The 27649-nt window shown below is 53.6% G+C and overlaps 1 protein-coding gene across 1 annotated transcript in view; it reads left to right on the forward strand.

Annotated features, from left to right (window-relative positions):
• The first annotated feature begins 4329 nt into the window (after window positions 1–4329).
• The window catches only part of PDE2A (phosphodiesterase 2A), a 393111-nt gene continuing 369791 nt past the window's right edge, over window positions 4330–27649 (forward strand). Inside the window, exon 1 of the mRNA XM_038378055.2 lies at window positions 4330–4662. Coding sequence (XP_038233983.1) covers window positions 4595–4662 — 68 coding nt within the window. The 5' untranslated portion in view covers window positions 4330–4594. The remainder of the gene's footprint in view (window positions 4663–27649) is intronic.

Genomic DNA, 27649 nt, shown 5'->3' on the forward strand with positions numbered 1-27649 from the left:
TTGTAACTCCACAGAGCTGCACTGGTTTACTTCAGCTAAGGATCAGGCCCCCATGGATTTTATGTTGGATTCTCACCAGTCTTACCTGGGAGCAGAATCTTGTCCACCATCCCCTAGATTACCAACGGCAAATTACTGACATCTATGACTGTGATTTAACATTTAGATTATGGTAGAGCCTAGAGGCCAGCCAGGAGAGGCCCTGTTGTGCAAGGCGCTGTACAAAACTACAGTAAATTATAGTGCCTACCCCAAAGAGCTTGCAGTCTAAGGGTATGTCTACACAGTGATCAGAGGTGCTACACCCAAACTAGCTTTGCTCTAGCTAGCATGAGTAACAATAGCAGTGAACCCGTGGCAACTTGGAGGACATCTGAGCGGGTGGGGAGAAGCATGGGAAGCCCTATTAGGAGTTCAACACCATTCGGCGGAAGTGCTTGAGTGCTCTCCTTGGCCGGTGGAGCTGGGCAGGTGGGTGACTCCAGACCAGCACAGCTCAGTGACGGGCAGAGGGCCAGGGACTGATGGGGGAGGCCCATGTCCCCCCCAGAGCTGGGCCCCGCGTGAAGTTGTCCATCTGGCGTTTCTGCTGCCGGGCTGTGGAGGGTTCGATGGCTCTGGCCTTCTCTCCCCTCGGCAGGTGGATGAACAAGAGATGAGGAAACAGCAGGATGAGATCACGGCCATCATCAAGATGCGGAGAGCCAGCTCGTCCAGGGGAACCCAGGTAGCCAGCCTGTCCGCCTGCTGGCAAAGCTGGGCACTGGTGAAGGAGGGGCAGATCTCACCTGCACACGTTCGCTCGGTTCTCTTTGGAGATCCTCTGGGAAACTAAGATCTCAGGAACTCCGAAGGGGCCAGGCAGACACAGTTAGTCTCCTCCATCAGCTAACCCGGGAGGGTCGCTCTCCGCTTTAGCTGTCTGACTGTAGAGGCTGCTTCCTGTTCTGACACAGCTGGTTTCACGGCACTGTGTGTGCCGGAGCACCCAGGTCCCGGGTAGCTTTGCAGTTGTGGCAGCCTCCCTTGCGACTGTTACTCCAGCTAGCTGGTGTATAGCATGTGCTGCAATCACACCTCTAACTGCAGTGTAGAAGGATGCTATAAAACAAGGCACGGCAGATGGATGAGACGAACAGCAGGATGTGGGGGGAACGGGGGAACAGAACTAGTAGGACAGGCACTATTCTTAGCCGATCAGGACCAGTGATCACAAATCCATCAGTGGAAGCCAGTGGAGTTTCCTGCAGGGTTAATTTGGCCCAGTGACAGTCACCATGTGCCAGGGCACTAGATATAAATCTTGGCATGCCAGGCAGGCAGGGGAGATGGCTCGAGGCTGGCTCAGCTCCACCGCGGATCTCCATACAGCTCCACCTGGGGTAGTGACCAAAGACACTGAAGCTGGCTCAGTTTGGGCCTCCTGGCCCACCAGTGTCCCCAGCAACCCCCCACTGCATGCTCAGGGATTACACACACAGCTCCTTCCTGCCTGCTGTAACAATGCAGCCAGGCTCCCCAAACCACATGAATTAAATTACGAACATGCACCCGGCTAATAATAGTCTGAGCAATTTCAGCAGCAGACTAACAGCACCCATATCGACAGGCTCGCTCCTGATGGCAATTAGCAATGGAGCAGGGCCCAACACAGAGCAGGCCAGGGAGCGGGCAGTGGGGCAGCAGGGTACGGGGCAGGGAGGCAATGTCCATGGTGAATTGAGATGGGAAGCTGAGGAAGAGGAGAGGGGAGATGGCGCAGGGGGGTGGGGTGGAGAGGAGGAGACCTCCTGAGAAATAACCAGGGTGAGTGGAGAAGAGACAGGGGACTTGCCAAGGCTGGAGTGCAGTCACTGCACATTGGGAGCTGTCGGACCAGATTCTCAGCGGGTGTTAATCAGTGTTGCTCCGCTGGTGTCAAATAGAGCTTTGCTGGACTCATTGGAGCGAGGCTTATTACAACAGCACACCCTCCCCTGACTGACACCAGCGGAGGATCTGGCCCAGCATGTGTGTGTGTAGATTTCACACCCAGACATACCCTCCCCTGACAGACCGGCAGAGGATCTGGCCCAGCATGTGTAGATTTCACACACACATACACACACCCCTTGACACCAGCTGAGGATCTGGCCCAGTGTGTGTGTGTAGATTTCACACCCAGACACACCCTCCCCTGACTGACACCAGCTAAGGATCTGGCCCAGCATGTGTAATTTCACACACACACTCGACACCAGCTGAGGATCTGGCCCAGCGTGTGTGTAGATTTCACACCCAGACACACCCTCCCCTGACTGACACCAGCAGAGGATCTGGCCCAGCGTGTGTGTGTAGATTTCACACCCAGACACACCCTCCCCTGACTGACACCAGCAGAGGATCTGGCCCAGCGTGTGTGTGTAGATTTCACACCCAGACACACCCTCCCCTGACTGACACCAGCTAAGGATCTGTCCCAGCATGTGTAGATTTCACACACACACACTGATTGACACCAGCTGAGGATCTGGCCCAGCATGTGTAGATTTCACACACACCCCTTGACACCAGCTGAGGATCTGGTCCAGCGTGTGTAGATTTCACACACACACACTGATTGACACCAGCTGAGGATCTGGCCCAGCGTGTGTAGATTTCACACACACACACACGCTGATTGACACCAGCTGAGGATCTGGCCCAGCGTGTGTAGATTTCACACACAGACACATACACACACTGATTGACACCAGCTGAGGATCTGGCCCAGCGTGTGTAGATTTCACACACACACACACTGATTGACACCAGCTGAGGATCTGGCCCCGCGTGTGTAGATTTCACACACACACACACACACACACTGATTGACACCAGCTGAGGATCTGGCCCCGCGTGTGTAGATTTCACACACACACACACACACACTGATTGACACCAGCTGAGGATCTGGTCCAGCGTGTGTAGATTTCACACACAGACACATACACACACTGATTGACACCAGCTGAGGATCTGGCCCAGCGTGTGTAGATTTCACACACACACACACTGATTGACACCAGCTGAGGATCTGGCCCCGCGTGTGTAGATTTCACACACACAGACACACACACTGATTGACACCAGCTGAGGATCTGGCCCCGCGTGTGTAGATTTCACACACACAGACACACACACTGATTGACACCAGCTGAGGATCTGGCCCCGCGTGTGTAGATTTCACACACACACACACACACACACACTGATTGACACCAGCTGAGGATCTGGCCCCGCGTGTGTAGATTTCACACACACGCACACACACACTGATTGACACCAGCTGAGGATCTGGTCCAGCGTGTGTAGATTTCACACACAGACACATACACACACTGATTGACACCAGCTGAGGATCTGGCCCAGCGTGTGTAGATTTCACACACACACACACTGATTGACACCAGCTGAGGATCTGGCCCCGCGTGTGTAGATTTCACACACACAGACACACACACTGATTGACACCAGCTGAGGATCTGGCCCCGCGTGTGTAGATTTCACACACACAGACACACACACTGATTGACACCAGCTGAGGATCTGGCCCCGCGTGTGTAGATTTCACACACACAGACACACACACTGATTGACACCAGCTGAGGATCTGGCCCCGCGTGTGTAGATTTCACACACACAGACACACACACTGATTGACACCAGCTGAGGATCTGGCCCCGCGTGTGTAGATTTCACACACACAGACACACACACTGATTGACACCAGCTGAGGATCTGGCCCCGCGTGTGTAGATTTCACACACACAGACACACACACTGATTGACACCAGCTGAGGATCTGGTCCAGCGTGTGTAGATTTCACACACAGACACATACACACACTGATTGACACCAGCTGAGGATCTGGTCCAGCGTGTGTAGGTTTCACACACACACACTGACACCAGCTGAGGATCTGGCCCAGCGTGTGTAGATTTCACACACACACACACGCTGATTGACACCAGCTGAGGATCTGGCCCAGCGTGTGTAGATTTCACACACACACACACACACACACTGATTGACACCAGCTGAGGATCTGGCCCCGCGTGTGCCTGTGGATTTTTCACACACACACACTTGCTGCTGCCCGGGGTGGCCGGAGTTGGTCCGAGTTGAACAAAGGCTTCTCCGCCACCCGCACGCCGGGCCGGCGATTGCCCCCCCCCCCGCCCCGGCCAGCCCCGGTGCAATCAGCAAACTCCACCCGAGCCGAGGCGCTGGCCCTTGTGCCCCCCCCCCCCCCGCGGAGAGCCCGGCCCCGCCCGCCGGGACCCGCCCCTGGCTCCAGCCCCCTCCCCGGGCGCTGCAGCGGCTCCGCCGCGGGGCAGCCGGAGCCGGGGTCTCCCTCCCGCTCACACGTGCTCCCCCGCTGCAGCCGCCCACCCTGCAGGCTCCCGGCGAGCTGCGCCGGGATCGGTTACGGCTCCCGCCCGCAGACGCCCGGCCCCCGAGCCAGCTCCGGGAGCGCCCGCCGCGGAGCCGAGGAGGGCGCCGGGACCTCCGGCCCGCAGCATCCTCAGCCCTCGCCTCCTCCTGGCCGGGCTGGCGAGAGGATGAGGAGAGATGGGCCAAGCCTGCGGCCACTCCATCCTCTGCCGGAGCCAGCCCTACCGGCCGGCCGCGTCTGACATGTGAGTGCCCGGCGCGCCGGGGGTTCTAGCCCGGGGGCCGCTGGCTGGGGCCGGCGGGGGTCAGAGGGAAGGGGGAAAGCGAGGCAAGGAGGAGTGGTGGAAGGGGAAGAGGAGCCCGCGAACGGAGCCGAGAGAATGAAACCGGGAGGGAGGGAAAAGTTCTTCCTGCCTCAGAGCCGGGAGAGAGGGTAGGAAATAAAGGAGAGAGACCCAGCGACTGGGGCCGGCCCCCCGGGGGAATCTGGCCAGCCCCTGCCCACCCCTTGCTCCGGACCCCTGCCCTAGCTGGAGCGGTTGCTGCTGCCTGGCGGGCTTGGTATTTCCACAGCGGGCACTGCTCTCTGACATGTCCTTCCATGCCACACAGACAGGGTGGGGACATGGGATGGAGCAGATCCGGGGGGCTTGCTTTCGGGGCGGCTCGCCCAGCCCTTCCAACAGCCGCTGGGAGTGCAGACCAGGGCGAGATGCCCCCTGGTCGCCTGCTGCCTCGGTTTCCCTTCAGTTGCTTTAGTCTCGCCGTCTGAAAATCCCCCTTGCGTGGAAGGAAGGAAGGGATGGCATGGACATGGCGTGAAAGCCAGGTTAGTGCAGCCCTGTGCGGGCACATGGGTGAGCCATTTCCCAGGGAGCAGCTAGAGAAATGTTGGACTCGTTTTGTAAAGGGCTGTGTGTGTGTGTGTGTGTGTGTGGGTGTAGACTTTGCACTGGCAACTACAACTCTCAATGTGCCACTGACGTGGGAAACACTGTAGTTTCCATGCTATAGTAATGCTGACACTGGTCCAGTTGTACCTGGCAGGGGCTGAGTTCTGCATCTGGATTCGATTTACCCCTCCTGTGACTCCTCCCGAGGAACCCCAGGCACTTGGCCAGGTGTGTGGAGCGTTTCCCAGAGGGATGGCTCCGAGGCAGGCACAGTCAGTCGGATCCGAACTGTTTGCAGCCTTCTGAGCATCTGTGCAACGTGCCTCAGGTAGCACATGAGCAGGATTCATCACCGAATTTGGTCCACGGGTTGGATCGTTAGCTTCCCTGGCCTGGGCCGGGCACTGACGGGGAGTGCGAACGCTGATCCGTCTCCCCGCTGTTTGCAAAGCCGCTTCTGTGCTGCCAGGGAGGAGGCTGGAGTTTTAAATTGCTCGCCGTCTGTTTCACCTTGCCATGGCCGGGTCAGGGACAGTGGAGGGCCTGCTGGATCCTCGGGCTGTCTCTCCGCGGCAGTCTGCCAGGAGAAGGCAGCGAGCGTCCCACATGGTGCCACGGGGAGGGCACCGTGCGCTCAGCAGGGACACTGTGCCATGTGTGGGTTCCTTTGTTTGCCCGGGTAAATCACCCGTGTTCAGACAATAGCTGAACAATCTCAGCCCATGCAGCGAGGCCCGCTCAAGACCGGCTTGTTATTAGAAGAGGTCGCCCCAAACATCTCCCTCCTCTGCCTCTCCAAGGAGCCTGAACGGAATCCCTTTGGCCAGCCCCCCTCCCCGCCCCCAAGTGGGTTTGCCCTCTGTACAGAGCCGCTCGCCTTAGCCATTGTTTTAAACTGCTGGCTCTGGTGCCAGGCAGAGTTATTATTTCCCCCCGGGGGGGAGTCGTTTGTCCAGCCGGTCCCCTGATCCTCTGGTTGCTGACATCTTTCGTGCCCACCCACGAGCATGCCCCAGCATTGCTAGGTCTCACCGCTGTCGCAAGCAGGGGGAAACTGAGAAGTGAAACTGCCCCGTGTTGCAAGAAGCCACAGCTCCCCTCTTACCCAAGAGCTGATTTGCATCTGAAAGCAAGCAGCAGCAACAGTGGGGTGCTGCTCCCAGCCAGCCTGGCTCTTGGAGCAGTGCCCGGGGAGCTGTGGGACCCGAGCGGCTTTAATAAGGGGGGGGGCGTACAAAGAGGCTGCCCTCTTCCTTTCCCCAGCGCCCTCCAGCTCTGCTGCGGTGGGCAGCAGGCAGCCCCTGTGCTGTCATTTGCAGGTGGGCACCAGCTCCAGTTGTAGCAAGTCCAGCCCAGCTGGAAGCGGGGAGGCAAGGAGGAGTCTGCAGCAGCAGCGTGGTGGGGGGGGGGGAGGAGGAGATCCGCGTGCAGCTGCTTCCCAGCTGGCGCTCCCTGGCTCCATCTGGGGGATGGCTTGTGAGCTGCCTGCTGTGGCCAGCAGCGAAGCACTCCCCCTAGGAGAGAGCACGGGGGTTGCTCTGTGCCCAGCTGGTCCACCCCATTCACCCGCAGCCCTTCAGGGCAGAGCGAGGATGGGATCCTGATCACCCCCTTTGTGGCAGAACACAGGGGGATGGGCACGAATAGTGGATGGAGTGCTGGGAGCACCCCTCTCTGAGTAGCAGAGTGCTGCTTGGATTTGTGCTCCTTCTGTTGTGAGCTCCCCGGGTGGGCCTGTCCCACAGCCAGCCCTCTTCCCAGGAGCTGTTGGACACAGGTCTGTCAGCGCAGTAGCCACCACGTGCATGGGACTGACTCTTCTTCCACATGGACAGGCAATGGTGCCAAGCGCACCCTCTCCAACTCCATAGTTGCACAGGGCGACGGATGAGTATCTCTAAAGCTGATCCTTTCCTCCTCCTGATCCCTGCACTCTAGGAGCCCTCTTCTCCCTCTGCAGGGCAGGAGCAACCTGTCCATAGATCTCAAAGAGCATCAGAGAGAGAGGCAAGTGTCATCACCCCCATGCTACCGATGGGGAAACTGAGGCATGGGGAGATGAAGTGCCCTGCCCACGGTCACCCGGCAGGTCAGTGGCAGAGCTGGGACTAGAACTCGTGTCTCCTGTCTAGTGTTTTCTCCCTACACTACAACCACAGGCACATCTTCTGGGTGGGTGCTGGATCATGTGATGCCACCAGGCCTCACGGGGGCACCTCAGTGGCATGATGTGCTGCCTGACAAGAGGGCTTAGAGCCTAGGCCCAGAAGTCAGGGCTCCTGGCTCTGGCCATGGGCAAGTCATGCCAGCCAAAACGATCACAAAGCCTTGAATCCCTTACCTGGAGGGTGCTATGGAAGGGTTGTTAGTGCTGGAGGATGGGGTCCCACAGACAAGGCCTATATGATGGAGTTGATGCTGGGCAAAGAAACAGGGGTGGGGGGGAAGGAAGGTTCCATGTATTAACAATCATTAGTAAAACAGGGCTGGATTGAGGCGCAGCTGCCATAGGCAGACAGGTACAGGGCTAGTATTAAGATTAACCTGAGGCGTTAGCTTGGTGTCCTCCCTGGCTGGGGAAGATTGTGGGGAAGGACTGGAGACAGCAGCTCCCTCAAAGCAGTCACGTGGGCTCAGCTCAACACAACTTCTTTGCTTCGGTTTATAGGGCTAAGTGACTTGCTCAAGGCAAGGTCTCCAACCTCCGCCACCTGGGGCTGAAGCTGAAGCCTGAACAATGTAGCTTCGTGGGGGCCCCCGTGGCATGGGGCCCCCAGGTAATTGCCCTGCTTGCTACCTCCTAACACCAGCCCTGGCTTTTATATGCAGAAAACCCGTTGTGACACAGGTGGACCGGGGAGTTTTTATAGTGGGGGTGGGATGGGGGCTCAGAAGGAAAAAGGTTGAGAACCCCTTCACTACAGCGTGATCGGAACATGTAGCGCTCTGTATCGCAGCGGGGTTTTTAATAAGCCTAAAGTGCAAATCCACTGAAGGCCAGCATTTCCTGGAACCGAACCAGCCCCCCTTTCCTCTGGGCGACCCTTTCTAGCTCTGGCGGCGTGAGCGAGTGGGACGCCGCACGATGCATTATTTTCCAGGCAGCCTTTGAACTCAGCGGAGCCTGTCAACTAATGTAGGGCTGAGCACGTGGCAGAGAGCTCCAACCAGACTGGGTCACCCAGTTCCACACTTAAGCTGGGGTGTAAGGCGTTGCTCATTGAATGCCAGCCCTGCACTTCCCGAGGGGGATCTGTAGCAGAGCTGTCCTCCATCCTGCACTGGGAGAGACATCCCAAATCAACTTCCGTTCTGAGGCCCTCGCAGGATAGGCCCAGCGGGGGCATTTTGCACAACTTAGTGCTGCCTGTTTGTTTGTGCATTCTGTGCTGTTTGCTTCAGCTGAAAGATGGGAATCAGCAAACTGAGGGACAGATGTTCAACGGGGCCAGTGCTCCAAAGCCTATTGTCACCCCCTTCTCAATCCCCAGGGCTGCCAAGGGATGATCCAGCGTCTGGTGTTACCTAGAGCAGCCTCAGGGGTATTCTAAATGATGCTGGCTGCTAAAGGCCTCTTCTGATTTGTCACTACCCTGCAGGGCTAGGAATGAGAGCTGATACCATTGGAAAAGGGAGCTGTCCTTCTTTCCAGCGAGAGACACAGTGTTTGCTTCCAGCCCTGGATGCAGCCAACTGTAAAGTCTCTGATGCCTAGGAAAGCTACACTAGGTCATTTCTTAGCTCCTTCAGTATTAGATACAGGGATCCAGCTAGATATGTGGTATCACTTATGGCTCCTGTACAACCCTGAGCACATTGTTGGCGCCTTGCAAATAACAAATAATCAGAAGAATAATCAAATGTAGGATGTTAAAGGAATTAATCCCATTGCGTCTGCCGGCCAGACACTGCAGCAGATGCTGTCAGTTAGTATGGGCTCTGCTCCATTGGTCATGACTACATCCTGCGGCCAGCACTCAAACAGGGAGGGGAGCTTTACCACCTGAGCCAAAAATGACTCTTCCCCTGAATGAGGTGGTAGGAAATGATGTGGCTGCCTCCTTCCCAGCACAGGGCAGCATCCATAGTGTAAAGATAATGTGAATGCAAAGTGCGTGTCACGTTCCCCAGCTAATTGCTGTTCCATAAGAGAACAGCCTACTGCTGCTGGTTGCTGATGGAGCTGCTCCTTTAGCTCAAGTGGTGGAAGGCAGTGCTAGATGCCCAGGTTTCAAACCTTGCTGTTGACTTTTGCTGGGAACTGTTTTGTGAGCGTGTGGCTTGGGAGGCCAAACCACCCAAGGGATTTTTCTCCTGGGAAGCAATGAATGATCCAAATGCATTTCCAGGAATGCCCAAGGTTTCTCAAGCCAGTCTCTCCCCTCTACTCTCGCTCTTTCACTGCTGCTAGATTGCTGCCTGCCTCTTTCCCAGCTCCCACGTGGCTTCCTGATAGCTGAGCTGGTCGTTAGCCAGAAACATGGGCACGCTGGAGCGTGGAGGAACCTGTCCTGGGACACTCTAGCCATGCAGTCCTGCCCTGCAAAGTGCTGAGCTATGCTGCTTAATGGATGGGGCTGCTCATCTAAAACAGGGAGGGAGCTCAGTGAATCCCTTTCCTCACCAGGGCTGAGGCTGCTGATGCTGCTACATCAGCAAAGGAAAGAGAAGCGTGTCTGTTAGCCCAAGTGAAGCAGGGACTGGGCTATTTAAAGAGAGACCAGACAAAACACCGGACAGTCTGCATTGGATCATAGGATACGAGTTTTGTGGGAATCAGGGATGGAAAAGACCTTTGCAATAGGAATTGGTCTGGACAGCCCCCTAGCCTCTTAAATTTGGGGGTGTTCTTTGATCTCATTCCAGGCAACAGCCCCCTAATTTAGAACAGGCTGAACCAAAACCCTGGACCTAGGTGCTTTGTGGTGTTTGAAATCCAGATCCAGAATTTCACCCCTTGAGCTCAGGTTTAAACAGTGTGGGGACCATATCCCTGCATTTCCTGGATAAAGGACACACGCACACAGCCCAGTTATGGGAGGCAGCGTAGGGCGCCAGCCTAGGAAGTGAGAGACCTGCAAGCAACTAAGGCTAGTGGGTGTAAATTAAATTGAGCAACATGTATCCTCCAACACACTCATCTAGTTCTGACTGTGAACCCATGACCGAGAAATAGGAGGTAAGGACAGCTTTGGAAAAATATCAGAGCTACAGCTGAGATACTGCCACTTATGCATGTTCTCAGACTGATGTGGCTCTATGCTAAAATGTCACAGTAATATCATACCTCACCTCTCACCAAAACGCCAGCTTCTTTATGAACTGTTTCAAACAGATTCCATGTGGCTATGGGACAAAGCACAGAATGAAAATCGAGAGAGAAGTAGTTCATGCCACGGTGGATCTCAGCTTTCCACTGCCATCCATTTCTACCTGTCTAGATTCTTTTATTGCCATTGTGGTATCTCATCCTAAATACACGATAACAAACACCAGGCTAGGGTTCTGTCTTTTGCTCTGACCTGGTGGGTGACCTTGGGCAAAGCACTGCCCTGCCACGTGCCTCAGTTTCCCCTTTGACTCGTCTAATCAGACTGTAAGCTCCTTGGGGCAGGGACTGTCTTTTATTATGGTCTCGTCTCCACTCAAAACTACAGTACTCACTGCAGCGACGGAAGGGGTTCTTCTGTTGATCTAGCAGTGTCGACACTAGGGGTTAGGCCGGCTTCACTATGTCACACACTTTGTCACTATGACTCAACCGCAGCCCTTAGAGTTACTTATTAGCTTGCACTTTTCAGGGGGGTGACTCAGAAGACACTGAGGAGTTATTTTTAATGAGCAGTTGAAAGGCTAAGACTCTTAAGAGTTTTATTTTTCTTGCGCTGTTATAAGCCACGGGCCAAATCCTGCTGCACTTTACTTCTCCCAAGGCTGAATGTGGCTCTGGCCACGCGACGACTTTCCAGTGCTGATCTGGGAGGTAACAGCAGCTATAATAATATCTAGGTCTTATATAGCACTTTTCATCCAGAGATCTCAAAGTGCTTTACAAAGGAAGTTTGCCTCATTATCCCCATTTTTCAGATGGGGAAACCGAGGCACAGAGAGGTGCCTTAGCTCACCGAGCAGCTAGTGGCCAAGGCAGGAATAGACCCCAGGTCTTCTGAGTCCCAGTCTAGTGCACGATCCATTTGGGCTACACTGTACATGCAGAGAGAGTGCTAAGGGGTTGCCCTACACACCTGATTTGGAGCCTAGTATTCCTCTTAAAATCAGTAGCGTTCCAGCTCCTCTATGCCACAGTGCACCACCCTCGGCAGTGTGGGGGTGGGGTTAAAGCAGCGTGGGGGTTGTGGCTAGAAAGCAATGTGCGGGCGGGGCTATAGGGCCAGACTGGCAGGGAGACGCTGCAGTTTAGGACTACACCACTGCTTCAGATGGGGTGAAGGAAATCTACAGAACGCCTAATCATCCCGTGGAACTCACAGCCACAAGAGATCACCGAGGCCCAGAGATTAGCAGGAGTCCAAAAAAGAAAAAGGAGTGTGCGTTTGTATGGATAATCTGAACACCCACAGCTACGGTAACAAGGTTTACAAAATAGCTAGAAGGGAGAGAAACCTTGATGCTTCAGCGTACAAGTCATCATCCGATTGGTGGCATGCCACGGGTCTGGTGCTCTTGAACGGCTCAGGAACAGGGTCTGGGAGGAGCCCTTCGGTGTGTCAGCCCCCTTAGGGTCACACTTTCTCACTGGGATGAGCCCCTTGGCTTCACTGCCTTCTGGGACCGACCCTCAGAGCCTTCAGCACCCCTGCTTCACCCCGTGAGCTCCCTTCAGTGAGTGCACCTGGATTGGATGCCTGAGGGGGACTCCACAGGGTGCAATGCACCCCCACCTTCCTTAATCTGGAGTGACTCTGAGCTCGCGGTGGAAAAGCAGGAGGGTTTATTAGACGTCTGGAACACAGCATAGAAAGTCCTTAGTTAACAGATCTCGCCATTGGGAAACGCTTCCTTTACAGAAATAGACCTGAGCTATGAAGTCTGAATCAGGAGCTAGATCACCTAAATCCAAAGTTTTCCCCACCTTCTCGGCTGCTTGCATTCAGACCTATGGGTCACGGTCAGCTCTCTAGCCAAGCTCTCTGTGGCCTCGTTTCATTCAGGCAGCATGCTGAGCTACACCCCTTTACTGACCCAGGGCAATCCCCCTTCCTCCTTGCGTCTGCCTCCCTCCTTCTGCCCCATGTAGATGGTTATCAGAACTACAGACCCCATGGAGTCTGACACGTTTAATTTAAACAACAACACAGCAGCGCTTTTGCCGGCAAGAGAAACAAGGATTAGATCAAGGAAATGAGGCCAGTTGCAAACAAACTGCTCACATGGGATTAGTCATGGGGCTTGTCACAGAATTACATTTTCTAGTTGCCAGAGCACTAGTGATGGACTCAGGCAGGAGGCACAGGTGGGGAGATGGATTCGGGGGACCCACAAGACTGACAACTAAAGGGGAGCTGGTGGTATGGTCCAGGCTCTGGACTGGGTTATAGGAGAGCTGGATTTAATTCCTGGCTCTGTTACAGACCCCCTCTGGGGATCCAGAGTAGTTGGGCTTGCCCCTCTCCATAAATAGGGGTAAAATTCACCTCCGCAGAGCACCCATGCTCAAGCCCTCCTAACAGAAACAGGACTAGACAGGAGGGAAGCTGCCATGGGCAGGGTGGTAGCTGAGGACTTGGGTGGCCAGGAATTGATCCCCCAGATTTTGGGCAAATCATTCAAGGGCCGTCTAAACACATCCGCTGGGGCTGTAATTTCCATTTTAGTAAACATACCTGTGCTCGCCCTGATTGAGCTAGTGTGCTACAAAGAGCAGCAGCATGGGCTAGCGGTGCTGGGTACAATCCTGCCTGACCCCCTGGAGGTGGACAGACAAGCCATGCAGACATGGCTACCCTGCCATGATCAGTAGGCCTGCTCAATCTGAGCTAGCACTGGGTACCTGTACCCAAGCTGTAAATTATACCCCCAGCTGCAGTGTAGACATATCCTTAGTGTCTGTGCCTCAGTTTCCCAACTGTCCAACTCGGGGACAATAGCCCTCCTTTAACTCCCAGGGGAGTTACATGAAGGATTCCATGGTGCCGTGTGCCAGTGAAGGCCATACACGTATCCCACTGATGCATGAAACAGACCGATTCTGGTGTCGAATCTTGCTGCGGGGCTGCAATGAACGTGTTTTAAACACTATTGAAAACCTCACGGCGACAGCATCCTTTTAAGCAGAAGAAGCGGGGGTGGGCGGTGGGAGGGCGGGGATGTAGGGAGCCTTTAAATAAAAAAAAAAATCGCAGCATGCAGGACACATCCAACAGTTAAGGGGGGCGCCCACTTCAGAAAAGGCTTTAATCTCCTTATTCAAGCCGAGCGATGACTCGTCGCCTAATTTTATTACCAGTGACGCTAGGCAAGACATTGTGCCTTGTCACTGTCGCTGTCCGTGCGCTGCCCTCGTCCACTGGCCCCGGTTCAGAACAGCCCGCGCGGATGTGCTGTGCTGGGTAGGGACGGAGGCAGTGCGTACGCCAACGCTGTGCGGAACGGAGGACGTGGGACAGACGATCTCCTCTGTAATAAGCGACAGGGCAGTGCAGGGCCGGACCCCGACAGGCGATGGGAACTTCCTCCGTTGGGCTGAGCGCCCTTTTTAATTTACGTCCTCTTCAGTGGGAGCTGAGGGACCTTTCAAGATCAGACCCATACTTCACCTCTCCTTTGCTTAGAGAGTGGGAGGGCATAGTCCAAATGTCCCAGGGCGGTGCTGCTGTCTGCTCAGCACTGCCCGTGAATTGTTTGCCCATGTACTCTGTCCCTCTCCGATGGCTGTGTGGTATCTATGGAGGTGCTGGCAGGTAAAACCCAGAGCCTTCAGCTTCAGTACCACTGGATGGAAGGTCAGCTGACAGTAGCATTAGGTTTTTATCTTCTTTGCAGACCAGCCACCCGAGGGAGATAGAGTCATAGTCACCTGAGAAACATAGGAAGTCCCAGGCAGGCTGGGGTTGGGGTGATGGCACCAGCCTGCAGAGCTGGCCTCCCACCTTCACCACAGGTTCTCTGCACGGCCTTGGGTAAGTCACTTCATCTCGCTGGGCCTCGTCAGGGAAAGGGGGATCATAAATCTGTCGTGTGTGTTCAGCCTGCCAGCTCTTTGGGGGCAGGGTCTGGCCCTCACAAGCGGTTTGTGCAGCGCCTAGTACAATGGGCTGTCAGCTTAATAGGGACTGGAGTACAAATATCCAGCATTTTCATACAATAGCGCCTCTCTGTGGTACTTCTCTGGCCCCCATCACTGAGGTGTCCCGATCGTTAACATAGTTAGCCTGACAACACCCCTGCGAGGTGGTCACACAGGAGGTCTAGGGCAGTGCTTCTCAAGCTATTTTTTTTTTCCAATGTGTACGCGAACCGGCAGCTGATGGCTCGTGGACTGGCCGACACCGGTCTGCGGCCCACCACTTTGAGTAGCACTGGTCTAGGGGACAGCAAGGAACTGAAGCCAGGTCTCCCAAGTCCTAGTCTAGAGCAAGAACCGCTGGGCCGTCTTTCCTCACAAAGCCTGTGCTGGCGGCTGGCTAATGATGTAAGAAGGGATGGTCAGGTCCTTGAGTCAAGGCACTCACCCAGTCTAGGCATAGATGGAGGTTGGGGAACAGAGACGCATGGCAGGCAGCAGGGCCAGGATGGTCTTTAAGAGGACTGAAGTGTTGACAGGGTAGGGGCTGTGGGGACAAGCTCAGGCCAGTGGCACTGGGCATTGTGGGTGGCCCCGCGGAAGAAGCGGGGTGGGGGGGGAGGACTGTGTGAGAAAGCTGCTGGTCAGGCAGACGAAGCTGGAAGTATTGGCGGAGAAGAGAGGACAGAGGGAGGAGAGAAGAAATAGGAGGGAGCACAGTTCTGGACAGCTTTGGGGCTAGCAACAAGGAGTTTCAATCTGATGCAAGAGCAGACAGGGAACCGAAAACCCCAAGCTGTGTTCTGACCGCTCTGCTCTGGGCTTGTTTCTCCCCCGTGGCGATTAAAATCTCCTACATCGAGTCCCATGAGCATCACCCAACAGCATCGCACAGGACGAGTTTTTAACCTCATCCAGGCCGACGGGGTTGTTGGATGGGCCCCCTATGGCCGACAGGTGCATTTAACAAGCTCCTCGGGGTAGCCCCAAGATGATTAGGGTTTGTAGACGGATGGCTGCTTAGTGCACATCACTACCTCATTTTATTTTCAAATGAGGAGTCTGGACCAGGGGTTGACAACCTTTCAGAAGCGGTGAGCCAAGTCTTCATTTATTCACTTTAATTTAAGGTTTCGCATGCCAGTACTACATTTTAACGTTTTTTAGAAGGTCTTGCTCTCTAAGTCTATATATTATATAACTAAACTATTGTCATATGTAAACAAGGTTTTCAAAATGTTTAAGAAGCTTCATTTAAAATTAAATTAAAATGCTGATCTTACACTGCTGGCCCACTCAGCCCATTGCTGGCCTGGGGTTCCGTTCACGTAGGCCGGCAGTGGGCTGAGCGGGGCCCTGGCTGGCAAGGGGCCGGCGGCCGGGACCCCAGACCGGCAGCGGGCTGAGCGGGGCCGGCGGCCGGGACCACAGACCGGCAGCGGGCTGAGCGGGGCTCAGCCCGCTGCTGATCTGGGGTTCCGTCCGCCGGCTCCTGCCAGCCAGGTTCCCGGTTGCCGGCCCTGCTCAGCCTGCTGCCGGTCTGGAGTCCCTGCCCTGTCCACAGAGTAGGTACCTACCTTCTCCCTGGTTCTAGCCCATTCTCTTCCCCTCTGCACTGAGCTGAGGGTGGGAATGTGCTGAGAACAGGGCTGGGGGTGAAGGAGTAGGCTGGGGGTTGGGGTGCAAGGTCTGGCCAGGAGCTAGAATGAGGGAGGAGGCTCAGGGTTGGGGCAGGAGGTTTGGGTGTGGAGTGCTTACCTGGGCAGCTCCCGTTTGGTGCGAGGGGTGCAGGTGGGAATGTGGGGTGTGTGTGTGCGCAGGAGTTCCCGTTTGGTGCTCAGGGTGGGAGTGGGGATGTGGGGGGGTGCAAGAGTCAGGGCATGGGGGGGCTGGGTATGTGTGGGGGGTACTGGAGTCAAGGCTGGGGTTGTGTGTGTGGGGGTGCAGGGGTCAGGGCACGGGGCTGAGATGTGTGTGAGGAGGGTTCAGGGCGGAGGGCTGGGGGTGTGTGTGAGGGACATGCAGGGGTCAGGGCTGGGGTGTGTGTGGGGTGGGGTGCAGGGGTGTGTGAGGGGGGTGCCGGGGTCAGGGCAGAGGGCTGGGGCTGTGGGCTGGGGTCATGGGGGTGCTCCCAGTCCCCTGCCGTGAGCCGCTCAGGGCAGGGGCTGGAGGGGATATGCCCTGATTCCACCCCCGTTCCCCAAGGTCCCCGGAGCAGAGAGCACACTGTGGCTGCACTTTTCCCTCTCCCCTCCGCAGCAAGGGCTGTCAGCTGAGGCAGGGAGGGAGAGAAGGAGGGGCAGGACCCCAGCATTCTGCGGGAAGAGGCGGGGAGAGGGGGAAGCTTGCCTGCCCTGCAAGGAGAGAGCAGTGAGGGGGGGCCAGAAGAGAGCGGGCTGGGCCGGGCAGGATTTTTAGTGGCACGCTGCTGTCTGCCCAGGTCCGGCAAACAGCAGCATGCCATTAAAAATTGGCTCGCATGCTGTGTTTGGCACGCGTGCCATAGGTTGCCGACCCCTGGTCTGGACAATGAGCTCTGAAATCCTGCAGAACTCCTTAGAGAACAGTTGTCTATAACTCGTAACCGCTCAGCACCTCGCCTGCAATTCACAGTCTACTATAGCAAGAGATGCACACTTTTCCCGTTAAAGAGCAAGGCCTTGCTGTTGCTAACTTGAAGATCTGGGGACACAATCGGATCTCACCCATGTGCCCAACTTTGGATTGGGAGCCAGGGGAGTTGGGCGCCTGCCCTGGCTCTGCCCCTGACCTGCAGGAAGCATGTTAATTGGCTCCTTCAGGGGAAATTGATGGTTGTCACCTGTGCCACAGAGCTGGCCTGATTTCTCTTTAGTGTAAGGTGGCCCCCAGCGCTCTGAGCATCCTATGTATATTCATGGGTTTATCCTCCCAACACACCTGTGAGGTAGGAGATGGCTATTGCACCCATTTTGGAGATGGGGAAACTGAGGCAAAGAATAATTAGAGGCTAGGATTTTCAGAATTGCTCAGCCCCCTCTTTTAGGCACCAAAATAAGCAGCCAGATTTCCACAAGAGCTCAGCACAAGGGGAGATTAGCTCTGTCGAAAATCTGGCTCTAGTTGTGGGCTTTGAGGACTTGAAAACTTGGCTCTTTGTGTTTTGCCCAGCATTCCACAAAGAGTCTGTGGTAGAAGAATCCAGCTCCGGGGAGGTCCAGTCTCATGCTTTAACCACCAGCCCACGGCAAGAGAAGCTGTCACATCTAATAAACCTAGGCTCGTATCAGGAGTGCTGGGATCCAGGATAGGGGCTACTAGGAAAATCTTGATCCAGATTCAGGTTCAAATTCCAGATGCTCCCCGGAGTTTGGTGCTGTTAAGTTCCAGAGCCAACCTGGAAAAGGACCCTTAGAAGGAAAAGGAAACAGGCCCAGGTCCTCCAAGGTATTTAGGTTCCAACTTCCATTGAAATGGGCCACGGTCAACGGCTGGATCATGGCGCAAACACACTGCTTTAACTCAAAAAATATTTGTTCTTTCTATCGTGCTAAGTCTGACTCCTACAGTGGAACCGTACACTGCGTTGGCTACAGGGTAATTAGGGACTCAGTATCATTAGCTTCTATGGTATTGTTTGATCACACTAGCTGCATTTCCACCCCACATCCTCTCCTCTCCCTCCCCCCTGCCCACCACAGCCAGTAACTGATGTTTTGGGTCAGCGTACCTGGCCCCCGATCATAAAACTAAACGCAATGCTTTGGGTTAAGTGGCACTAATTTTACCTGGGTGTATGGTGGCAAATTGGAGAATTGGTCTGAAATCAGCAAGATGAAATTCAATAAAGACAAGTGCAAAGTACTACGTTAGGACCGAAAAAATCAAAAGCATAACTACACAATGGGGGATATCTGGCCAGGTGGTAGTGCTGTGGAAAAGGATCTGGGGGTTAGAGTGGATCACAAATTGAACATAAGTCAACAAGGTGATGCAGTTGTTAAAAAGACTGATATTCTGGCATGTACTCACAGGAGTGTCATATGTAAGACATTGGAGGCAATTGTCCCGCTCTGCGAGGCACGGGTGAGATCTCAGCTGGAGTACTGCATCCAGTTCTGGATGTGATGCTTCAAATCAGTTAAGGACTTTTATAAAGAGGATGATGATCAATTGTTCTCCATGTCCACTGAAGGGATGGTGTATGGTCTCCACTCAGGTTCTGGTTGGGAAGCGTGGCCTAGTGGTCATGATCACAATGCCAGACTGCCAGATGGGTTGTGGGGAGGGGAGCCCAGGCCCTCCCACTCTACCGGGCTCCAACCCAGGGCCCTTTGGGCTACCAGTAACCTGGCAACCAAGACTACACCTCCCTGGACGTCTTCCTCTCATCTCCCCCTCTGAGGTCACCTCAGTCCAAAACCTTCACCTGATGGAAAAATCCAAATCCCAAGGAAGCAAGAGGGAGTCACCACTGTCCAGGGCCATGGGATACTTCCCTCTCTGCAGAGGGTCCTCCCTTTCTTCACGGAGGGTCCCTTTGGGCAACTGCGTCAGAGCCTTTAGGTTTCGCTCTGCTCTGCTGGAGCTGTGGGCTGCTCACCTTCAGCTCCAAGTGCCAACTGAGCTAATTCGCTGCCTTTTAATTGCTCCAGCAGAGGGAGCATTTGCTGCAGGTGTGGCGGGGTGGGGCTGGCTGAGCCCAAAATGAGCCCTTAAGCCCTGGTTGCTTGGTGCGGGGTTTGTACACCCCATCACAGATGACAAGCAGTAATGGGCTTAATTTGCAGCAAGGGAGATTTAGGTTAGCTATTAGGAAAACCTTTGTAACTTTCAGGGAAATTAAGCTCTGCATTCGGCTTCCAAGTAGGGTTGCCAAACCTCCAGGATTGTCCTGGAGTCTCCAGGAATTAAAGAGTAACCTGTAATTAAAGATTATGTCATGCGAATGCATCCAACCAAAATTGGCATCCAACCAGGAATACAACCAGGCATCCAACCAGGAATTGGCATCCAACCAGGATTGGCAACCCTACTTCCAAGGGAGGTTGTGGAATCCCCTCACTGGAGGTTTTAAGACCAGGCTGGACAAACCCCTGTCAGGGCTGGTCTAGGTGTACTTGGCCCTGCCTCAGAACAGAGAGCTGGATTTGGCGACCTCTCGAGGAGACTCAAAGAGCCCGACATTTCTATGGTTCTATAGTGCAAGAACCCTTGTGACAACCAGTGATGGAATAACTGACCCTTGGGTCATCTCTTTCCTAACCTCCTGAATTTGGCGCATGCCCTAAAGCATGAGGCTCTTCCAGACTGCAATGAGCATTTACTCACTGTCAGGCTGGAAGGAGGTTACTAGTGGAGTTCCTTGGGGATCGGTTTTGGGACCAATCTTATTTAATCTTTTTATTACTGACCTTGGCACAAAAAGTGGGAGTGTGCTAATAAAGTTTGCGGATGACACGAAGCTGGGAGGTATTGCCAATACAGAGAGGGACCGGGATATCATACAGGAAGATCGGGATGACCTTGTAAACTGGAGTAATAGTAATAGGATGAAATTTAATAGTGAAAAGTGCAAGGTCATGCATTTAGAGATTAATAAAAAGAATTTTGGTTATAAGCTTGGGACTCGTCAGTTGGAAGTAACAGAGGAGGAGAAAGACCTCGGAGTATTGGTTGACCACAGGATGACTATGAGCCACCAATGTGATATGGCCATGAAAAAAGCTAATGCGGTCTTGAGATGCATCAGGCGAGGTATTTCCAGTATAGATAAGGAGGTGTTAGTGCTGTTATACAAGACACTGATGAGACCTCATCTGGAACCCTCATCCTACTGTGTGCAGTTCTGGTCTCCCATGTTTAAGAAGGATGAATTCAAACTGGAACAGGTACAGAGAAGGGCTGCTAGGATGATCCGAGGAATGGAAAACCTGTCTTATGAAAGGAGACTCAAAGAGCTTAGCTTGTTTAGCCTAACCGAAAGAAGGTTGAGGGAAGATATGATTGCTCTCTATAAATATATCAGAGGGAAAAATACCAGGGAGGGAGAGGAATGATTTAAGTTCAGTACCAATGTGGACATAAGAACAAATGGATATGAACTGGCCATCAGGAAGTTTAGACTTGAAATTAGATGAAGGTTTCCAACCATCTGAGGAGTGAAGTTCTGGAACAGCCTCCCGGGGGGAGCAGTGGGGGCAAAAGACATATTTGGCTTCAAGACTAAGCTTGATAAATTTATGGAAGGGATGATATGATGGGATAGCCTAATTTTGGAAATTAACTGGTCTTCAACTATTAGCAGTAGATATACCCAATGGCCTGTGATGGGATGTTAGATGGGGTGGGATCTGAGTTATTACAGAGAACTCTTTCTTGGGTGTCTGGCTGGTGAGTCTTGTCCACATGCTCAGGGTTTAGCTGGTTGCCTTATTTGGGGTCGGGAAGGAATTTTCCTCCAGGGCAGATTGGCAGAGGCACTGGGGGTTTTTCGCCTTCCTCTGCAGCATGGGGCACGGGTCACTTCCTGGAGGATTCTCAGCACCTTGAAGTCTTTAAACCACAATTTGAGGACTTCAGTAGCTCAGACATAAGTTAGGGGTTTGTTACAGGAGTGGGTCGGTGAGATTGTGTGGCCTGCATTGTGCCGGAGGTCAGACTAGATGACCCTTCTGACCTTAAAGTCTATGAGTTTACCAAGAGGGACACATGCGGCGCCACATGGGAGATTGTTGAGGGTGCAGTGCAAGCTTGGAAAAGCAAGATCTCCCCTGGAGCGCATGCAGAGCGTCACCGGGTTGAATGTGCATGTCTCAGGAAAGTCACAAATATGTTCTGATCTATAACAAAACTGACTCGCCAGCTGAGCTCCAGGAAAAGACTTCTGTGTGCCCATAAGACCATCATAAGAACGGCCATTGTGGGGCAGACCAATGGTCCATTTAGCCCAATATCCTGTCTTCCGACAACGACTTGTGCCAGAGAGAATGAACAGAACAGCCAATCGTTGAGTGAGCCATCCCCTGTCATCCACTTGCAGCATCTGGCAGTCAGAGGTTTTGGGGCACCCAGAGCATGGGGCTGCATCCCTGACGATTATGCCTAATAGCCATTGATGGACCTACCCTCCACGACCTTCTTTGATTATTTTTTAAACTTTGTTTTAGTTTTGGCCTTCACAACATCTCCTGGCAAGGAGTTCCACAGGTTGACTGTATTGTGTGAAGAAATTCTTCCTTTTATTTGTTTTAAACCTGCTGCCTATTAATTTCATTGGGTGACCCCTGTGTTCTTGTGTTATGTGAAGGAGTAAATAACACTTTCTTATTCACTTTCTCCACACCACTCATGATTTTCGAAACCTCGATCATCTCCCCCTTTAGTCGTCTCTTTTCCAAGCTGAAAAGACCCAGTCTTATTAATCTCTCCTCACATGGAAGCTGTTTCATACCCCTAATCATTTTTGTTGCCCTTCTCTTTTCCAATATATCTTTTCTGAGATGGGATGACCAGAATTGCACGCAGTATTTAAGGTGTGGCAGACCCTGGATTTGTACAGTGGCATTATATTTTATGTCTTATTATCTATCCCTTTTGCTTTAGGACTGAAACATACTGCTCTTCACTCAGAATCTTGAATGGGGGACTAGTAATATATTTGAGGTCCCAAATGAGATCAGGGCCCCATCATGCCCGGTGCTGGACACACACATAGTGAGAGTCTAACTACATAAAGGGCAGGAGCGGAAACTGAGGCACTGAGCATGGAAGGGACTATCCAAGGCATGTCAAACAGGTCAGTGGCAGGACCAAGGATTTAGTAAGACTCAAAGTGGGATTGGACATTTAGATGGAGAAGTATATCTAGGGTTAGAACAGCTGATGGTAACAAAAATTTTGGAGAGGATATAATACCTCATGCTTCAACCCAATCACTGTTAGGGGATGAGACCTTATTGGGGGACAGATTATCTCACCTCTGCCTAAAATGGGGTTTCTTGCACCTTCCTCGGAACCAGCTGGTGCCAGTCACTGTCGGAGACGGGATATGGCTCTGGTACAGGCCAGCACTTCCTAGGTAGCCAGAAGCAGAACACAGATCTGCTGATTTTTAAGCAGGGGCAGATTGACTGGCCCACCTTGTCTCTCTAATCTCCTGTAATAAAACACAGCATCTGAGCTGTGCAGCATGGGGTTGTCAAGGGGAGGACATGCTCCTTGGATACCGTGGTGCTGAAATCAGCCTGCTGGCTTAGCAACACCACACCTTCCCAGCCGCACCATGGCAAAGTAAGAAGTGTCCCATGCACTCTGGGGTGGAGTGGGTTGGGGCCTTGCCTCTCACGACCGAGTGAGGTATGGTCTACACTGACAATTTAGGTTGACATAGCTACAGCGCCCAGGGGTGTGAAAATCCACCCCCCCGAGAGCCGTTGCTATGCCGACCGAAGGCCCGGTAGGCGCAGCTTGGTGGATGGAAGACCGCTTCCGTCGACCTTGCTGCCGTTGCTCATGGCGGTGGTGTTCCTGCAGCGATGGAAAAACCCCTTCCGTGGCCGTAGGCTACGTCTACACTATGCGGTTGCGCCAGTGTAGACACAATGCTGTAGCAAAAAGAAAAGAAGTACTTGTGGCACCTTAGAGACTAACAAATTTATTTGAGCATAAGCTTTTGTGAGCTACAGCTCACTTCATCAGATGCATCCGAAGAAGTGAGCTGTAGCTCACGAAAGCTTATGCTCAAATAAATTTGTTAGTCTCTAAGGTGCCACAAGTACTCCTTTTCTTTTCGCGAATACAGACTAACATGGCTGCTACTCTGAGTGCCGTAGCAGGGTCCCTGGAGTCCCTGTAGTACGGACGAGCCTGCCGCCAGTCTCTGAGAGGGATGGACAGCAGCGCATGGCTCCCGGGTTAGGTGGTGGCACCCTCCAGGAGCCCAGTGCATGGAGGAAGCCCATGTGCTGAGCCTGAACTATGCAGTTATCTCCAGAGGTCACCAGCTGTTTCCCCCAACTCCACCAGGGACTCAGTCACTCTCAGGACTCCGGGGAAAACATTACAGCAGATCAATAAAGGAAATGGCAGGGCCCAGCCCTGTGAAGGGCAGAGCACCATCAGCACCCCATTGTCTATCTTCTCCCCACCCTGCAAGTTGGGGACTTTTTGCTGTGCACCCCCCTAGCCGGGACAAGCTTCCTTTCCCATTCCCCAAGCCCGGTCCCCGTTCTTCTCCCCCGGCTTAGCTAAGGAGCCCTGATGCAGTCCCAGCCCGAGATGCGAGTCCCCCGCTCGCCCAGCCATTAGCCCCTCTTCATGGCCAGATAAATTGCCCCAGTTGATCCGCAGTCAGTTCAGCACCTACTTTTTGCTGTTTGTTATGCTGAAGGTCTGGTATGTAGGTTAACTCCTGGGGGTAGGAACAGAGAGAATGTGTTAGAAGCCCTGCAAGGCTGTGTTGGATCCTCTAACGCTGGTGTGAATAACACACAGCCAGGCATTGTAAACTAGAATTCAGTCCTCTCCTTCTTCTCCTCCTGCCTAGGATCAAAATAACTCCAGGGCCCGATCCTGCTGGGAGCTAAGCATCTCTTGTGACACGCTAGGACATCCTGGACCCCCTTCTATCCTCTGCTCAGGAGCTCAAGCCTTTATTTTAACAACCAGGAGGAGGGACAGGCCCCAAACCTTCCATCTCTCCACCAGCAGTCTGTACCCAGCCCCAGGTCAATGTCGAGCGGCCGCTGATCATCATCATTTGGAGGTCATCTCGCCCAGTTCCAGGTCTCCCTAGTACAAGTGCCACCCGCACCTCACTGGCACAAGAACAGAGAGGGCGTTCCTCTATTCAGGGTCTGTGGGGGCCTGCACAGAGCTCGGGGCAGTCCTGAGTTGGACCCCTGCTTTAATGAGCACTTCAGTCACCCCTGATCAACCCACCCCAAAATGCACCTGGGGCTGCTCGGAGGTGACGCAGAGAAGGTGCTCAGCACAGAGGCCTGCCCTGCCCCTGGTGTATTGCCTAGGGGAAGGGGAATGTTTGGAGAAGGGTGGGGAATGTTTCTCTGTCTCCTTTTATTGCCTATTTAGGTTATGAGGATGAGGCGGCATGCAGTGAAACAAAAAGATGATACATTCAAACCAGAGGAAAGGAAGCACTTTCCTGCACCCCTGCCATCTGGTGTTAAGCTGTGGAACTCATTGCCACAGGACTTTACCCAGGCAAAGAGCTGAGCAAGTGTATGAATGAAATTAACCCCACAGAAGAAATGAACCCTGGTGCCTCAGGGAATAAGCTGCTCACCAGCTAGGGGCACAGAAGGAATGCTCTCCTGCTCCATGGTTCAGTGCTGCACAATTCGGTGCATGACGGGAAGTTTAATGCCTCGTTCTGAAGCACCAGCATTGGCTGCAGTCACCGACTACCCCCGGCCATGGCGCCAGCCTAGCTGGCCCAAAGGGACTGCAGGTCACTGCTGAATTGGGCCTCTTGTCGGCAATCTCAGCAGACAGGCCAAGGGCTGAGCGGCCCATGGGGACTAAACTGACCTGTCGCCCCTAAAGGAGGTCCCTGCAGGGCCGGGCTGTGGCAGCCTGAGGACTGCAGAGCCTGTCGGTCCTGCGATGCCAAATTCACCCCACCTAAAAGGGGACACGTCATGGCAGAAATGCCCCCCTCTCTGCTCAGAGCCTGGGTCCAGCCGTAGGGAACAAGGCTACAACTTGACCCAGGGCCCCCTAGGGCTCCGGCATCCTTTTCTGGCACAGGGGGAATCTCACAGCAGCTCAGACAGAGCGAGAGGTTGAGGAAGCGGATAGCTCTTCCGCAGCTGGGAATCCAATGTGTCTGGGATCGAATGGGAAATGAGCCAGAGCTCATTGCACAAAGCTGGACGGGCCGGGCTGGCTTTTCACAGCTGGTCAGAGGCTTGAAGTAGGCAGGATACAGGGCAACATGGATCAATTCTCTGGCAACATCCATGTTCCTACTGTAAGGGACAACAGCAGCAAGGCATTCCCCACTGCAACTGGAGACCATTGCTCCTTGTTCTGTCATCGGCCACCACTGAGAACAGCCGAGCTCCATCCTCTCTGGAACCCCCCTTCAGGTAGTTGAAGGCTGCTATCAAATCCCCCCTCACTCTTCTCTTCTGCAGACTAAATAAGCCCAGTTCCCTCAGCCTCTCCTCGTAAGTCATGTGCCCCTGATCATTTTCGTTGCCCTCCGCTGGCCTCTCTCCAATTTGTCCACATCCCTTCTGTAGTGGGGGGCCCAAAACTGGATGCAATACTCCAGATGTGGCCTCCCCAGTCCCGAATAGAGGGGAGCAATCACTTCCCTCGATCTGCTGGCCATGCTCCTACTAATGCAGCCCAATTTGCTATTAGCCTTCTTGGCAACGAGGGCACACTTCTGACTCATATCCAGCTTCTCATCCACTGTAATCCCCAGGTCCTTTTCTGCAGAACTGCCGCTTAGCCAGTCAGTCCCCAGTCTCTTGCTCCCTGGCTTGTTTGTTTATTGTCTGTTTAGTTTATGAGGATGAGGCAGCACATGATGAAACAAAAAGATGATGCGTTTAAACCTGAGGAACGGAAGCATTTCTGGCCCATCCCTGCCATCTGGTGTTTTTAACCTGTAGAACTCATTGCTGCAGGATTTTGCCCAGACAAAGACCTGAGCAACATTCAAAGCAACTTGGGAACAGGTATATGAATGAAATTAACCCCACAGAAGAAATGAACCCTTGTGCTTCAGGGCATAAGCTGCTCACCAGCTGGGGACACAGAAGAAATGCTCCTCCACTCCATGCTTCAGTGCTGCATAATTTGGTGCATGATGGGAAGTTTAATGCCTTGTTCTGAAGCACCAGCATTGGCTGCAGTCACCGAATCCTGGACTAGGTGATCTCTCTATGTGGCAGTTCCTGGGTTTTGTCCATATAGAATCTAGCTCCAGGGATGAGTAATTACATCAGTGCTGGCTCTAAGGAGTCCGAGATAAGGGGGGAAGGGTTGCCTAGGGGTGAGGGTGCTACCTGGGTGATCAGGGTTCAATTGCCAATTCTGCCACATGCTTCTGTGTGATCATGGTCAAGTCACTTAGGGGAATTGCAGCCCAGAGAAACTATCCTTGCAACTGGGCTCACAGCCCTGCCCTGCCTTCCAGAGATCTGTGAGGATAAATACACCAAAGGTTGTGAGATGTTTGGGTACTGCGGTGATGGGGCCACAGAAGTACCATTAGTAGAAGCAGCCACTCCGCCAAGAGGGTGAAAGAGGGACAAAAAGGGAGGAAAAAGAGAGCAAACAAGACATCTCCCCTACATCAGTGACACTGTACAACATCCCATCCAGGGAAGGAGAGTGCGGCTCTGCTGGCGACAACTAACCTAGCTCCAGTGGGGCAAGGCTGAATGTCACCAGCAAGGCATCTGGCCTGGAGTGGTCAGGGAAACCTACAGGAGGAGGGAACGTCGCTGATCCAACAAAGGGCCGAACTCTCCTTTGCAGGCAGTGGGAGATCAGGCCCTGTGGCAGCAGCCTGTTCTGAGAACATGTCCAGGAAGCTGAGGTTAACACCCTGGTCTCCCACTAAGTGCCAGGGTATCTTTCCTGACTGCAGTGCTCAGTGCCTTGACTTGATGATAACCCAGCGCTGCTACAACAAATGTAATGAAGCTGCTCCGTCCCCTTGCAGGGCTCTTGTGCATTATTATTCATGCACTCATTACAGCCAGGCTGACTCTTAATTATGAATAATATTTCTTGTGAACTCAGCCACTGTTCTCCCGCACTGAGCTCCAGCTTCCTCGAAGCCAGCAGGTCCCAAACTGTCCTGGTTAATCCACCACCTTGTGAAAACAGTTACTGGGGTGGCACATCAGGCTCACATGCCCCCAGGGGTGCACGTATCACGGCCTGGGAATTCCTGCATCGCTTTGGGATCCTGCACCAAAGCGTTTGCAGGGATAATTTCCCGTGTGGGGGTTCCGTGAGAACTCATCTCTTAACCAGCTATGTATGATTGGTCCAGTTCCCCCAGTTGCAAAATGAGTACCTGACCTCTTAGGTTCGGGCCGTCCAGGGTGGTCATATGCAATGCTGGGTGCA

This window comes from Dermochelys coriacea, chromosome 1, assembly GCF_009764565.3.
Source record: "Dermochelys coriacea isolate rDerCor1 chromosome 1, rDerCor1.pri.v4, whole genome shotgun sequence".
NCBI classification, from domain to species: Eukaryota; Metazoa; Chordata; order Testudines; family Dermochelyidae; genus Dermochelys; species Dermochelys coriacea.